Source organism: Ascaphus truei, chromosome 12 (genome assembly GCF_040206685.1).
Source record: "Ascaphus truei isolate aAscTru1 chromosome 12, aAscTru1.hap1, whole genome shotgun sequence".
Classification (NCBI taxonomy): domain Eukaryota; kingdom Metazoa; phylum Chordata; class Amphibia; order Anura; family Ascaphidae; genus Ascaphus; species Ascaphus truei.
Genome location: NC_134494.1, coordinates 19,136,986 through 19,150,420, shown reverse-complemented (window position 1 = coordinate 19,150,420; position 13,435 = coordinate 19,136,986). Strand labels below are relative to the sequence as shown.

General features: G+C 42.3%; 1 protein-coding gene across 1 annotated transcript in view; it reads right to left on the bottom strand.

Annotated features, from left to right (window-relative positions):
- Positions 1–12,557, bottom strand: part of LOC142463950 (mucin-5B-like) — a 79,111-nt gene extending 66,554 nt beyond the window's left edge. Inside the window, exons 1-9 of the mRNA XM_075566860.1 lie at positions 12,318–12,557; positions 7,311–7,376; positions 6,579–6,644; positions 5,915–6,176; positions 5,187–5,301; positions 4,556–4,640; positions 3,663–3,769; positions 1,304–1,520; positions 35–160 (exon numbers count right to left, since the gene is read on the bottom strand). Coding sequence (XP_075422975.1) covers positions 35–160; positions 1,304–1,520; positions 3,663–3,769; positions 4,556–4,640; positions 5,187–5,301; positions 5,915–6,176; positions 6,579–6,644; positions 7,311–7,353 — 1,021 coding nt within the window. The 5' untranslated portion in view covers positions 7,354–7,376; positions 12,318–12,557. The remainder of the gene's footprint in view (positions 1–34; positions 161–1,303; positions 1,521–3,662; positions 3,770–4,555; positions 4,641–5,186; positions 5,302–5,914; positions 6,177–6,578; positions 6,645–7,310; positions 7,377–12,317) is intronic.
- Positions 12,558–13,435: the final 878 nt, after the last annotated feature.

The window sequence follows — 13,435 nt, the reverse complement described above, 5'->3', positions numbered from 1 at the left end:
CCATAATAAGCATAGACAAGAAAAGCAGAATTACCTGCAGGACAGAAACAGCCTTCCAAACAGTGGTCTTCACACAGGACCTTCCTCTCTGGGTTGGAACAGGTATCGGCACAAGGGGAGCCACATTCATGGTATTCCATGTTGAAGGAACATTTCATGGCTATGGTGGGGGGGAAATAAAGTTACGAATCAGAAATACAATGAACTCATAAGAATTTTCCAATCCCTGGTTAGTGCTGGTATTCTCCTGGGTATTACGGGAAACCCCACTTAAATAGGCACCATTGTTAATTATATTTAGATCTCCAACATTATGGGTATCAATCAATGGACCAAATATATATGAAATGACTAGTTTTTATTTCACTGACTGTCTTTTATGGGTTGTATCACCTATTCGTTTACATCACCGACCGTAAGCATGAAATGAAGGCGGCAAGTAATTCATTGACTACTCTATGCTCCTTTAGTGAAATATTGGGGTGAAGATATATTTATGCAAAAAGTAAGTAAATAGTGAGCATTGAAGCATTTTAAAATGGCGGACGCTCACTCAAAATGGTCACTACCAGAGAAGCATTGCTGGCTTCTCTTGCAGTGAAATAATTAATAATCATGACATTAAAACAGAAAGTATTAATTATAGACAGTTGTAGAAGATGTACTGTAATGGCACCCATTATAGCGAGTTTTACTGCGCGATTTACATTATTGGGTTATTTGCAATGCGATCCAATTAAGCCACGAGTTGCTAAATAGTGCGTTTTGCTAACCGCAATGTGCCAATTAGTGCCTTAACGCAGGGGTGCGCAAACTGGGGGGGGGGGGGGCGTGAGATTTTCTGGGGGGGAGGAACGGTGCTTTCAGAGGCCCCGCGCTTTTCCCCAAAGTATTCAAATTAAATGCCGGGGGAGCGCGCGAGAGGCTTCTGTAACTCACTTATTAACAGTACTCACTTACTGTACCTGGTCTCTGGCGGCTTCTGGCAACACGTAGCCATGGCAATGCAATGTCACATGACATTGAGACGTCAGAAAACGCTGGCGGTCAGGTGAAGGGGAGTAGGCGTGAGCAGGGGGAGAGCAGTCAGGGGGGCAGAGGGGTTTACGCACCCCTGCCTTAACGTGTGATAATGGGGGCAATAACATCTGTATGTTTGATTAACCTTTCTGTACAACCTCTTGTCACTTACTGCAGCTATGTCGTCACTTGTATTACCCATTTGACATTATTCTACTCATTGGTTTCTGCTACAGTATGCTCTCAACTAAAAAGCATCACACTGACAACGATAGACACTCACGGCACAGCACTGGGGTTCTCCAGTTTTCCGGTTGGCCTCCAGCATGGGTGCACTGCCTGGAGTACTCAGCAAATGTGTTACACGAGCAGATGGAGCTGATTTTTGTATCACAGCGACACAAATCCTGCACACAGGCTTCAATGTATGTTTGAACGCCCACCAGGGAGTGACACTTTGAGAAGGCTGAACCCAGCAGGATTCTTTCACAGAAGTACTCCTGAAGAAGATACAAGCGCGGTTAGACATGAGTTTCTGACAACCCCTGAGCATCAGAAACAAATAGTGCAATCCTATTTATTAAATGACTTTCTTAAAAGAGTAGAGTTTTCATTCACATTTGTTTTCAGTGTAGAAGACACATAGAGATTGTCCCAATATAACAAGAGGTTCTTTGGCCTGTAGCAGCCGTTCAGTGTCTCCTGCTGGTTCTCGCATGCATGCTCACAGTCCCTCTCCTGATGCCACAGGGATGATGTTAGCGGTAGGGTAGAGCTCTGTCCCTTGGCGGCTTGAAAACTCTATAATGGGCCACTCACTTCCCAACGCGTTTCCCTGAAGAAGTGTTAATACAGGAAATTCCCACATGATTGGTCAATCTCGTCCAATCAGCTCGAAGCTACCGGACAGAGCAGATAGAGCTCGACGCTACCGGACTACATCACCAACTGACTGAGAGGGTGAGCGAGAGAACCAACAGGAGCCACGGGACAGACCCTACAGGCAAAAGCACCCCTTGGAAGCAACCTCTTAGATCGAGACATGCTGTATATGTATTATACACAAAGTAAATATGCTCTTTTAAGATAATTATGTAATAAATATGATTGCACTATTTTTCTGGGGATCGTCTTCATCTCTTCATCCTATATACCACCTGTTTCCAAACTGCATGGAGTTGGGGATTGAAAGAGGATGAACTAACGGGAGTACGAACTAACCCTTAATACTACAGTCAAGCATACACTGTGTTCAGAAAAAGTGGGACCCCTTTTAGTTCTCATCCTATCTTGCAGCACAATCATTCCATTTGAAAATGTGAGCAATTATAGGTCTGTCACAGTAGATTGTTACATTAAAGAATTATTTGATGATCTAATAAATATTCTTTTGAATTGGTGACGGGATGGTGACATCATCAAGTGCATAATTATGAAACAGTGTTTAGAGAAGAAGATAAGTATGTTATAAAGTGCTGGAGGCAGATGAAGAATTATGGTGCTAAACGCTTCCATAAATTGTTTCCTGATAAACGATGGTCTCTAGGAGGACTGAACAAAACGAATGAGTAAAACAGCGTATCGTTCAGGAGGGGGAGCAGCTGGAACACCACGTGATCGATGATGCAATCAGACAGTGACGTTCTCGTCTTCGGGCGTTTCAACAGGAGGCTATTTTGAACACATTCTTTGAACTCATACGTTATAGTAATTTTTGTGTTTCAGATTAGATTACAACAGTTTAACACATTTACGAGCTACGAAGGAAAAACTCCTATTTCTCATTTAATGAACATGAACCTACCGCAGTGGATCTGGTACTTGTTGACGTAATACAGTTTCATCAATTTAGTTAACATCAGTTAATTGTGTATATTGAGCTTCTTATATAGTGTTAACATACATCACAGACCTACAATTGTGCTCATTTTCATGGGGATTGACCGCGATATATGTAAAATATGATGACAAACGAAACTTTCCTGCGTTGTGTATACTTCACCATTTTATCATTTTTCTAACTTTTTTATCTCATCTTCTTTTTTCCTATGCGCCTAAGGGCTATTTGTTATATCTGTCATTTCAAAACACTTATTTCAAAGAAAGTAATGTAGCACTTGCAGGTGTATTCCTGGAAGCACATCATTACCACTTTGTTGTACATTATTGCCAAAGGAAATATACAGAAAGGAACAACACTGGCATTAATTACATATGTAGCAGGCATTATGGTTCCCTTTTGGGGGCGTTATTTGACGTCACAACGTCATGTGACGTCGCGTCGCCATTTGACCCCGCGGTGTCATTTGACTCCGCGTTGTCATGGCGATGCCTCGCCAGTAGCTGCCGAAGAGCAGGTAAGAGGCAGTTACAGGGGCCTTGTGCGCTCCCCTGGCATTTTATTTCAATGTTGGGGGGAAGAGCGTGGAGCCTCTGTAAGCACCAACCCCCCCCCCCCCCCGAAATTTTCCCACACCCCAGGTCGCGGACCCCTGCTATAGAGAGAAGTGCATCAAGAGATATGCCTTCATTACAGGAATGATATCATAGTAAATGTATGTTTTGTGATGTAATTATATTTAATATATTATTATTATTTGATGGGGTATGTCTGTTGTTTCCACTGTGAAATTCTCACTTACATGGTCAGTACAGTTGCTCTTGGGAGTAGGTGGGGGGTCTAGGCACTGCTCCGTTGGTCTATCTATCTTCTGGAGGTTTCCAAATTGAGTTTCGGTGATCTGGAACCCTGCAAACAAATATATATATATATATATATGGCTGGCAATACTGTGTTGACACCAAGAATTTAGAAAGTGACATTACCTGACAATTCAGAAACAATTCTGATATCCATTTACTGAAATAAATTGTGTTAAGCCTTCATGGACTTTAATTCCCCTCTCACTGAATGAGCGTTACGGTGTATTAAGGAAGTGCTTAGATCCAGCACTGTGTAAAAAATCTGGCCCTGTACGGTATGTCTAACCATTTTTGTTGGTTTGGATTGGATTAGTCGTAACGCAATGGAGATGCACTTACATGATTCTAATCACTGACTACTGAATTACTACTCATACTAACCTCACTTCTTCGTGTAAAAAAATATTGTCTTGAATTAACTTCTATTTATTGTGGAACAGGCTACAGTGACAATTCCTAGTCATTGAGGGCTCAGGTCTGTTAAATCCTGTTCATTTGGGATGGGTCACATTCATTGGATTATATTTAGCTTAATTCCCAGAATCAGTGGCATTTTATCATTGCCATAGATTTTCACTCTTTAAAGTGATCAAAAACACTAGTTGCCTAGTTGATGATTGCCCGTGATTTCCCTCACCTTAAATGTTGGCGGGTCAACACTTGGTGGGCCAATCAAACCACTTTGATACTGCATCAAACCTCCGGGCCAAACCCTTGTCACAAGTTTTTCCCACTTCCATTCACTCACATCTGCATTCTGCATCAGCACATGTGAGCCCTTTCATTCGAATGTTACCACAAAACTGACACAAATTAGAGTCACTCTACTTACCATTGGACAGAAACTCATTGTGCATGCTGTTGTAGTCCCCACACAACCCGCAGGTCTGGTTGGCATACTTTTCATCCAGTTTCAACTGTATAAAAGGAAAGCAGAAGTTTAATATACTGAATACACCATAGCATTCAGAATGTCAAGCCATGTGGGATCTGAACCCACCACCTCAGTGCTCTGTCCAGGGCAGCAGCTTTTTCCGTCAACTAAACCATTGCTATACAGTAGTGTACTTTTGAACTCTACCTGAACAGCGCTGCTGCTGCACCAGTCCCCGATTAGCCTCATGGACACACCCTATGCTTCCTATATAAGATGACTGTTTCCTGGTCCTGGTTGGCAGATCAATGTGGTTTGTTTATTTTGCATCCAGCCTTGCTGTCTGAGCGTTCCTGATTAATCTGACCCATCAGCTCCAGCTCCCAGAATCACTCACTGATTTTTGAGAGCACCGTGATCTACTACAGTAGCTATCATCACACAGTGTGTGGTGTCTGACACATAAGCAGAATAACGAGACTAAAGTTTAGGCCCCTGCAGGTAGTTTGTCTTCCCTCTCCCCACGATCACAGAATAGTTACAGGGAGACAGTGGTTACATTGTCAAATGACACAGCATATCTTCTTACCAGGAGGCTATCATCGTCATTCCACATGAAGACCATACCAAACTTGGAGATGACTTTGAGGTAGACTCCATTTTTCTCAATCTGAACCCCGGAAGCACTGTAGGGCAGGTGCACTCTAGATGAAGAATGGAGACGTTAGATTGGTAATGGTGGCTGTGGTTAGATAAATACTGGCCATTCCTGAATTTGGAGACGTGAATGAATATCAAGCAAGTGGGATAGAAAAATTTAAGGCGTCATAGAAAAATTTAAATTCAAGCAAAAGTACTGTAGGTACAGTATGGCACACTATATAATAGGAATATCACTCACGTGCCCAAGCATCAAGGAGATAGATACTGCAAACAAGAGATAATCAGTGGGTGAATGGAGGCTTGTCTGGCCATTACCCATTGTGTTGCTCTTCTGCGTATACTGCAAGGACGTTTGGTAGGTAAAGTGTATTATATCTTTACAAACAGGAAGCAAAACAAAGTGAAAAAGATCCTAGAGGAGATAGCTGTCTTCAAAATTAAAAAATGGTTACTTGTACTCAGATCAAGGTCCTTTGCTCTCTAATTCCTCAATGTTACTGGAAAATATCACTTAATAATTGTGTTACCAAAATATCATTCTGGCACTATGTGGTAACCCAGTCCTTGAGTGCCTATTCTAGTCATCCTCATAAACAGTACATTATCAATTCATCTATCCAATAGCGCCTTAGGGAAATAGGAAAAACAACTCACGTTTTTCCGTTGACCATTACAGAAGTGTGATTGATCTCCATCCCCATCCCATCAATCTTCATGGTGATCTTGTCTATGACAGGGACATGGTTGACAACCGCATGCCGAATCTGGATGTTGAAGTCTTCATAGACACTCTTGCAGTGGGAGGAGAAGACGTAGTTGCAAGTCCCAGGGAAGTAGAAGACATCCCCATCAAAGTTCTTGAAGTGGAAGTTCCCCCACGTGCTGCACACTTTATTGTTGTGAGCCATGTTGATTGCTGCAGGTAGGATAGAAGATATAAGGATGTCACTGTTTCAAGACTGAACTGTACCATAAACGTCAACTAAATGCAGAGATTAAGAAAACCAAACTTGGATTTTGCTTCTAAATCATACCAAGGAACACGAGGCGGTGTACTCTGAGGGAAAAGTGGAACAACCTGATCTTGAAAGGATACGGGTATGTCTCTCCAGATATGGGATCACTAACAACAATCCTACATACAGTATCCAGTTTGAATTAAAATCCCCACCCTTTATTATACGGGTAATAACAAAGCTATCATTCTATCTTACTGTACAAATACAATACTGGGTTTGAGTAAATAACTGGTATATGGGAAATCAATATATCTAAATCTTTAATTATATATTGAAGATTCATTTTATATGTGACTTACCCTTCACCACAGGTGTGGGGGGCACAACTGGGATAACGGATATCCTTGATGGCCCAGCTACCAAAACTGAAAACAATGGAGAAGTTGGAGATGAGTTGATGTCTAAGCCCCTATGTCCAAGTTATCACACAAGCATCTTAAGTATTTTATCCTAAGGACTTTCTAAAATACCACTAGTTGAATAGAGTTTATGGCCACTTGGTATTTATAGAGAAGATCTCTTGTCCACCATGCACCCTAAAGACCCATTTAAAATGGAACAGTACCTGTCGACAGTACCTCAATACATTTCTGACCATGTTTTACAGGCTCAAAGTCTATTACGTTGCTGTGATGTGTGCACTTAATGGTTGGCCATATTGTAATATAGAATCTGAAAACTTAGATGAACTGGCAATTCATTGCAGACTAAATCCTTTTCAATACAACTCTGAAATCCTCAATTTTCTTAACTTGCTCATTGCAGAATATAGTACGGTTTCCCAGTGCAGGAAAGTATTTGTTATTTTTATGGCATCTGACATCACTGATAAGCTTCCCTGCAGAAAGTTGTCTGGTGTTCATATGCTTTAAGGGCACAGTTTATTATTTTTAAAACTGACCCTGTTAGTGCTGATGAGGCCAGCTACACATTGAATATATAAAGGAACCAAGGAGTCACCTGGTGAAGAACTGAAGTAGTTATTGGCAACAATATATTCTGAAAGAAGAAAAGTGATAACTCGGACTTACTGTTCTGCTGTTGTTGAATGGTATAATCAACATGCTCTGCCATGCCAGTGTGATACTGGGATTGGGCTGCAGGGACGGGTGAAGGGTAGATGTTAAAAATTAGGGTGCAATGTCAAACATTCTATTACCATATTGAACACAGAAGAAAAGGGAAGTTAGACATGCTGTAAGAGGTGGAATTATCTCTATCCCCATATACTTGACATAGGACATTAAATAGAGTAATTGTTAAATTATAATGTGATTGCTGTGAACATGTGTTAATCTAATATCTTATTCACTCATCTAGTCCAGGTTTTGCCTGTATTGCCTAAGGCAGTGTTTCCCAACTTCAGTCCTCAGGGAATCCCAACAGGTCAGATCTTAAGGATATCCCTTCTCCAGAACAGGCGGCTCAGTCAAAATGACTGAGCCGCTGATTGACCCACCTGTGCTGGAGCAGGGATATCCTTAAGACCTGACCTGTTGGGGTTCCCTGAGGAGTGGAGTTGGGAAACACTGGCCTAAGGTGTCAAGTCCTAGACGAGACTGAATCTGTACCCATGCACCTACAGTATTTCCTGAGGCTCTATATCCCTGCATTTATCTCCTGGACCTCAACCTCCCTAAAGGTGCCAAACTATGTTTCCCTTCAATAACATCTTAAATTAATCAGCCCTTTATGTAAACTGCACTGTGCTCTGTACTCATCTTGTGTCCTGTCCTAGTGGTGACAGGTTCCGTACACTGTACCTCTACCCACTTCTTAGCACTAAAGTGTTAGAAGTAATAAGCATTTTATCCCTCCAACCTCCCTTTAACCATTCAGTCCAGGTCCCGTATGTCAACATCTATTCATTATGTAGTATACCTATGCAAAAATCAGTTAAGCTATTGAATTTTACCTAGGTGAGATATAACCTCCTTGACATATCACATGGAATCTCTCTGTCCCCAAGGCACTGGGAGGTAATGTTTCTTGTTAACAAGGACCAAGCCAAGGATATAAATGAGAAAGGTTGTTTATCAGGCTATAAACACACCTCTGGAATTTCCAGACATCTGGCCATGGATCACTATCCCTCTGCCCTCTTGCATTAAAGAGGTAGAAATTAATTTGAGCCTTCACTTTAAATCTGGATGGGAGCGTTTGAGGGTTTCAAATCTGACAACCGCGAACAATGGGAATGATTCTATTTCCAGAACCCAGGTCCAAGGAACACTTGCATTCAGGGTTTTCTTGGACCACATGAGCGTAACTACATAGCCAATCCGACTGCAGCCAAAATAATATGTCATTTCCTGATTAATCTCGGAGCAGGTCTATTCTTGTATTTCCCCCTTCATACAATATATATATATATATATATATATATATATATATATATATATATGCAAATATAGCTGTATGCTCATCTGCATGTCTTAGGCAGGTCTGCAACCCCGCCTTTCCCCATTATCACCCAGCATACAGCACTTCCACTGCAGCAAGGGATTCTGGGAAATGACATGCAAATGAGCACACAGTGTCACTTTTTGCCTCAATAACCATTTTTAACATGGTTCCCTATAGGCTGTGCTCAAAGCTGTGACCATGCAGCAAGCTTAAGCCTATAGGGAACCATGTTAAAAATGGTTATTGAGGCAAAAAGTGACACTGTGTGCTCATTTGCATGTCATTTCCCAGAATCCCTTGCTGCAGTGGAAGTGCTGTATGCTGGGTGATAATGGGGAAAGGCGGGGTTGCAGACCTGCCTAAGACATGCAGATGAGCATACAGCTATATTTGCATATTTGCTTTCCTGTGGAGGGTTTTTGTCACTTTTTTTACTCACCATAACTTAACTCAGTATTATGGTTTAGCCTATCCCATAAGCCTCTCTTGCATTCCCAGTAAAATCAACCCCACACTGATGAGACCCATCAAGGTCGAAACAGCTGTCTGTGGGTGGTTTTCTGGGTATGCACCTTAACCCTGGCTGTGCTCAAAGCTGTGACCATGCAGCAAGCTTAAGCCTATAGGGAACCATGTTAAAAATGGTTATTGAGGCAAAAAGTGACACTGTGTGCTCATTTGCATGTCATTTCCCAGAATCCCTTGCTGCAGTGGAAGTGCTGTATGCTGGGTGATAATGGGGAAAGGCGGGGTTGCAGACCTGCCTAAGACATGCAGATGAGCATACAGCTATATTTGCATATTTGCTTTCCTGTGGAGGGTTTTTGTCACTTTTTTTACTCACCATAACTTAACTCAGTATTATGGTTTATATATATATACATATATATATATATATATATATATATATATATATCCTCTTCACTTGCCGCCATTTTGCTTCTGCGTGGCAAGGGTGTGGATGGGTGGAAGATTAGGAATAGGCTTAAGATGTGTAAACTCTGCCCTTGAGTAAAATAAAATCAGAAAACAACAGAAAATAAAAACCACTAAGAGAGACAATGCAACCAGAGAGAGTATATGGGCAGAAAAAAAACAGAGAGAGCGATAGAGAGAGACAGAAAGCATAGGAAAGTGCCATTAAGAATAAAAGCTAGAGACAAAAGACAAAACAAAAAAAAGATTAGAGAAAGAGGTGGCGAGGCACTATATAAATGTATACTACACAATAAATATAGTATGTAAATATATTAAGTAATAATTAATATTAAGTAATATTTGAATAATACATGTATTTTACTACTGAAGTCACATATACGGTACAAAGACTATATTGTACACTGCCAGTACTAATATATTAGCCCATTTCCAGTTATTACAGTAGTGTTCAGTAAAGTCAAGTTTGGCAATTGGCATACATACGGATGACCATCATGTGTCTGCTAGTGCTAGCCCAAAATGTCCTGTTTGTTTAACACGTCACCAGTTTTGGGTAAAGTCAAGTTTGACAATTGGCAAACAGTTTCTAGTGTAATAGGCACAGCACCAGCTCCTCTCTGCTGCTGTTAGCCAATAATGTCTTGTTGGTTTTCCACAATCACATGAGACCGGTTAGGGCAAGTGATAGATCAATCTACTCTAGTCTCTGCTGGTATACTTACTAGACAATAATTGCTATTAAGTTTAACACGAGTGTTTGGTTTCACTCCATCTTGTTATACCAGTGTTTTATAAAGTGTTTGGCACCCTCTACTCTCTGCTAGTATAGCAGCCAATAATTTCCTGTCAGTTTAACATCCTTACATTACACCGATGGTGGGAAATCTGATTGGCATACAGACATCACCATCTGCTCTCCGCTAATATACCAAGCAAAAATGTCAATGTATTATGAATTTGAAGTTTTTCAGTTATATTTAAGATTTTTTCTTTATGCTTTATGTTGTTGTTCATACTAATGTTAAATACTTGTCATCATTCGGTAGAACCACCAAACCATATCCAACACCAAAACCAAACAAATCAAGTTTGGCCAAAACCACAAATCGAAAACACAAAAGGTTTTAATAACCCAAACTACTTTATTGTATTCCTTTTTTTCTCTGTGTTTGTACAATGTGTGTACATACTGTATCTGTATATCTATCTCTCTTCGTGTTTTTCTATCTATACTGTACATGTGCACTTACTGTATAGATGGATGGATAGACAAATGTACTAATATATCATTCAAAATGCATAATACACCAACCTTCGCATGTCCGTTTGTAAAATTACCTCTGGGTGTACCTGTGGCTCTTATTCAATATGCTAGCTACTTCCCAGTGCTTGAGAAGACTTTAGTCCCATTCATTGCACTGGAGACTCACAGGCTTTACGGAAACACAGGGAAGCTGCTTTGCATAATATTGAATATACAGTATTGCTGAATGTTTTATGCTTTACCCATACCTAGCCCATCCCATAACCAATAATAAAGAACCAACCAAAATTTGGAGGAATAAACTATTATTTTACAACACACCAGTTATAAGATAAGCAAACCATGGTTGCCCAGACCGACCTGTACCATGTGGAGAACCTCCAGCATTGATGGGCCTCATGACCCGCACTGCTGACAGGTGACTGACTTATCAGATGTAAAGTACACACTCCAACATGGGAGGACACTTCCAAACACCAGTGGCCCAACCAGGGCCTAGCGCTGATTAAGAACAGGTCGTTTTGCCCCAAAACCTGATTCTAGGCTTTTACTGTAAATGATACTGCTAGTAAGCAACCTTGAATATAGTTGCACTAAAGTGAAAGCAATTCTCAATATAAACCTAGGAGCGAGAGAAAGAAAATGCCCCTAATTGTACAGTATGTACTCAGTAATATTGGCAATGTGGAACGATGACAGATATTAAAACATAGCATTTCATGGTGAATTAAGAATAAGAGAGTATAAGACAAATGAACAATGGTGCAATTAATGAAATGGAACAAAGGTCTGTAGTAGCACAAGAGACGTATGCTTAATAACTAAGCTGATTTGATATTAGTAGTGGATCAGAAGACTGTCAATAGCCATAGTGTAAGCTCATATAAATGTGAAAGTAACCAGTGAGGGCAGTAACCATGGCTACCCTATGCTTCTCGTGGATCTATATGTCTAGGTCCCCAGTGGCCACGACGGCGTGTGCGCCGCACACAAGGCACAGCCCTCTAAGGGGGCAGGCCCCAGTCGGCATGTGTATGTGCGTGCTGAAGCCATGATGCGCGACCATCTTGGCCAAAAGACAAGATTATTGTCTTTTGGCGCAGCGGTCGAGCATTTGACATGTCACGGCGGCGGTTCAGCCAATGTGGGCGAACCAGCCGTGTGACGTTATGGCTGTGCCCCGCTGCACCCACCGCCATGCCCCCCGTCATGCATTAGCAGGAGTCCACCAGGTAGCACTGCTGCCGGGAACAAGCGCCGACAGGCACTCCATCGCGTGCAGTCTGGGGCCGTAACCTAACTATCAACAGACGTAGTAGAAGCTTGCATCAGAGTAATTACTACTTGGGTGGAAGGCAATAGCCATCGATCATAAGGTGCTGGTAGCACAATGACAGAACCATCCCTGGTGTGAGCGGCAGAGACAGACCGAAAGATAGGAGGACCAGCGGGGGCTCTCCACCCCGTGATCGAGCCCGGGCGGACACCACAGCACAGGAGGACCAGAAAGCTTGGCTGCTATACCGGTGGATGAAGGCAGACGGGTCAGGATCCAGTATAATTAATCTGTTGGTTCAGAATAACAAAACAGATTAAGCAGTTACAGGCCCCCCATACCGGAGCCTGTAACTCGGGAAGTAGGGGTCCCCGGTCCTGAAATCAATGTGGTAGCCATGTATCCATCTGCCCCCCCCCCCTTTCCTCCTCACTATGTTGCTCCGCAGGGGAACTACACTCCCCTGAATGCCCCAGGTGCTGAGGTCATGTGACACAGTACAGCCTATAGGGCTGCTAGAATCTCCTGAGGGGAGATTGGAACTTTTGGAGCGCTTGAAGTGCAAGCTGACAGTTAGTTCAGTTGGAGCCAGGACTGAGACAGGGAAGATAAGATCTGGGTGTCAGTGGCACCCAGACAAGGTCATATTAACCCCCTTAGGTCCAAGATAGTTCCCAATCACCTAATTAGATTGTGGCTGCTTCAGGGAAACCACTAGCTAGGGACATTCCCCCATTAGCTGTATATATAGTTAGTTCATAGTGCCAGTGAAGACGCCACGCTTTGAAGCATATCCTGCGGTCTGGGACCCGATCCAGGCATACATCATTAAAGACTATTGTATTGGTGGGACCATCCTGCTGGAACCCACCCCACGCAGAGGCAGAGGCTTCGCTGACGGTGACGGCGCTGGATCTCCAGTATCCCTGTTGTTAATCGGTCGCTCCGGGTATTGGAGTACCCGGCAGGTACCTCACTTACCACACTTTTGGGTGGGGTAGTAGTATTATATCCTATTCAGTAAAACCTGTTATATTATACTGGTGTGAGTGTTTATTATATTGTCCTTCAGGGGGTTATCCCCCACGTGCAGGTGGAGGCGCTGTCATCAACCGGATCAGATACACCCCAGGCTCCCAGTAGCGGAGGTTTAGGCCTCCTGTGAGCCGCAGGTAACGCACAACATACACTGTAGCCGCTATATCTCCCAGGGGGTGGGGGAAAGTGTGTTACTAGTCAAGATAGGGCTAACACCCTGGAGTAAGTGATTA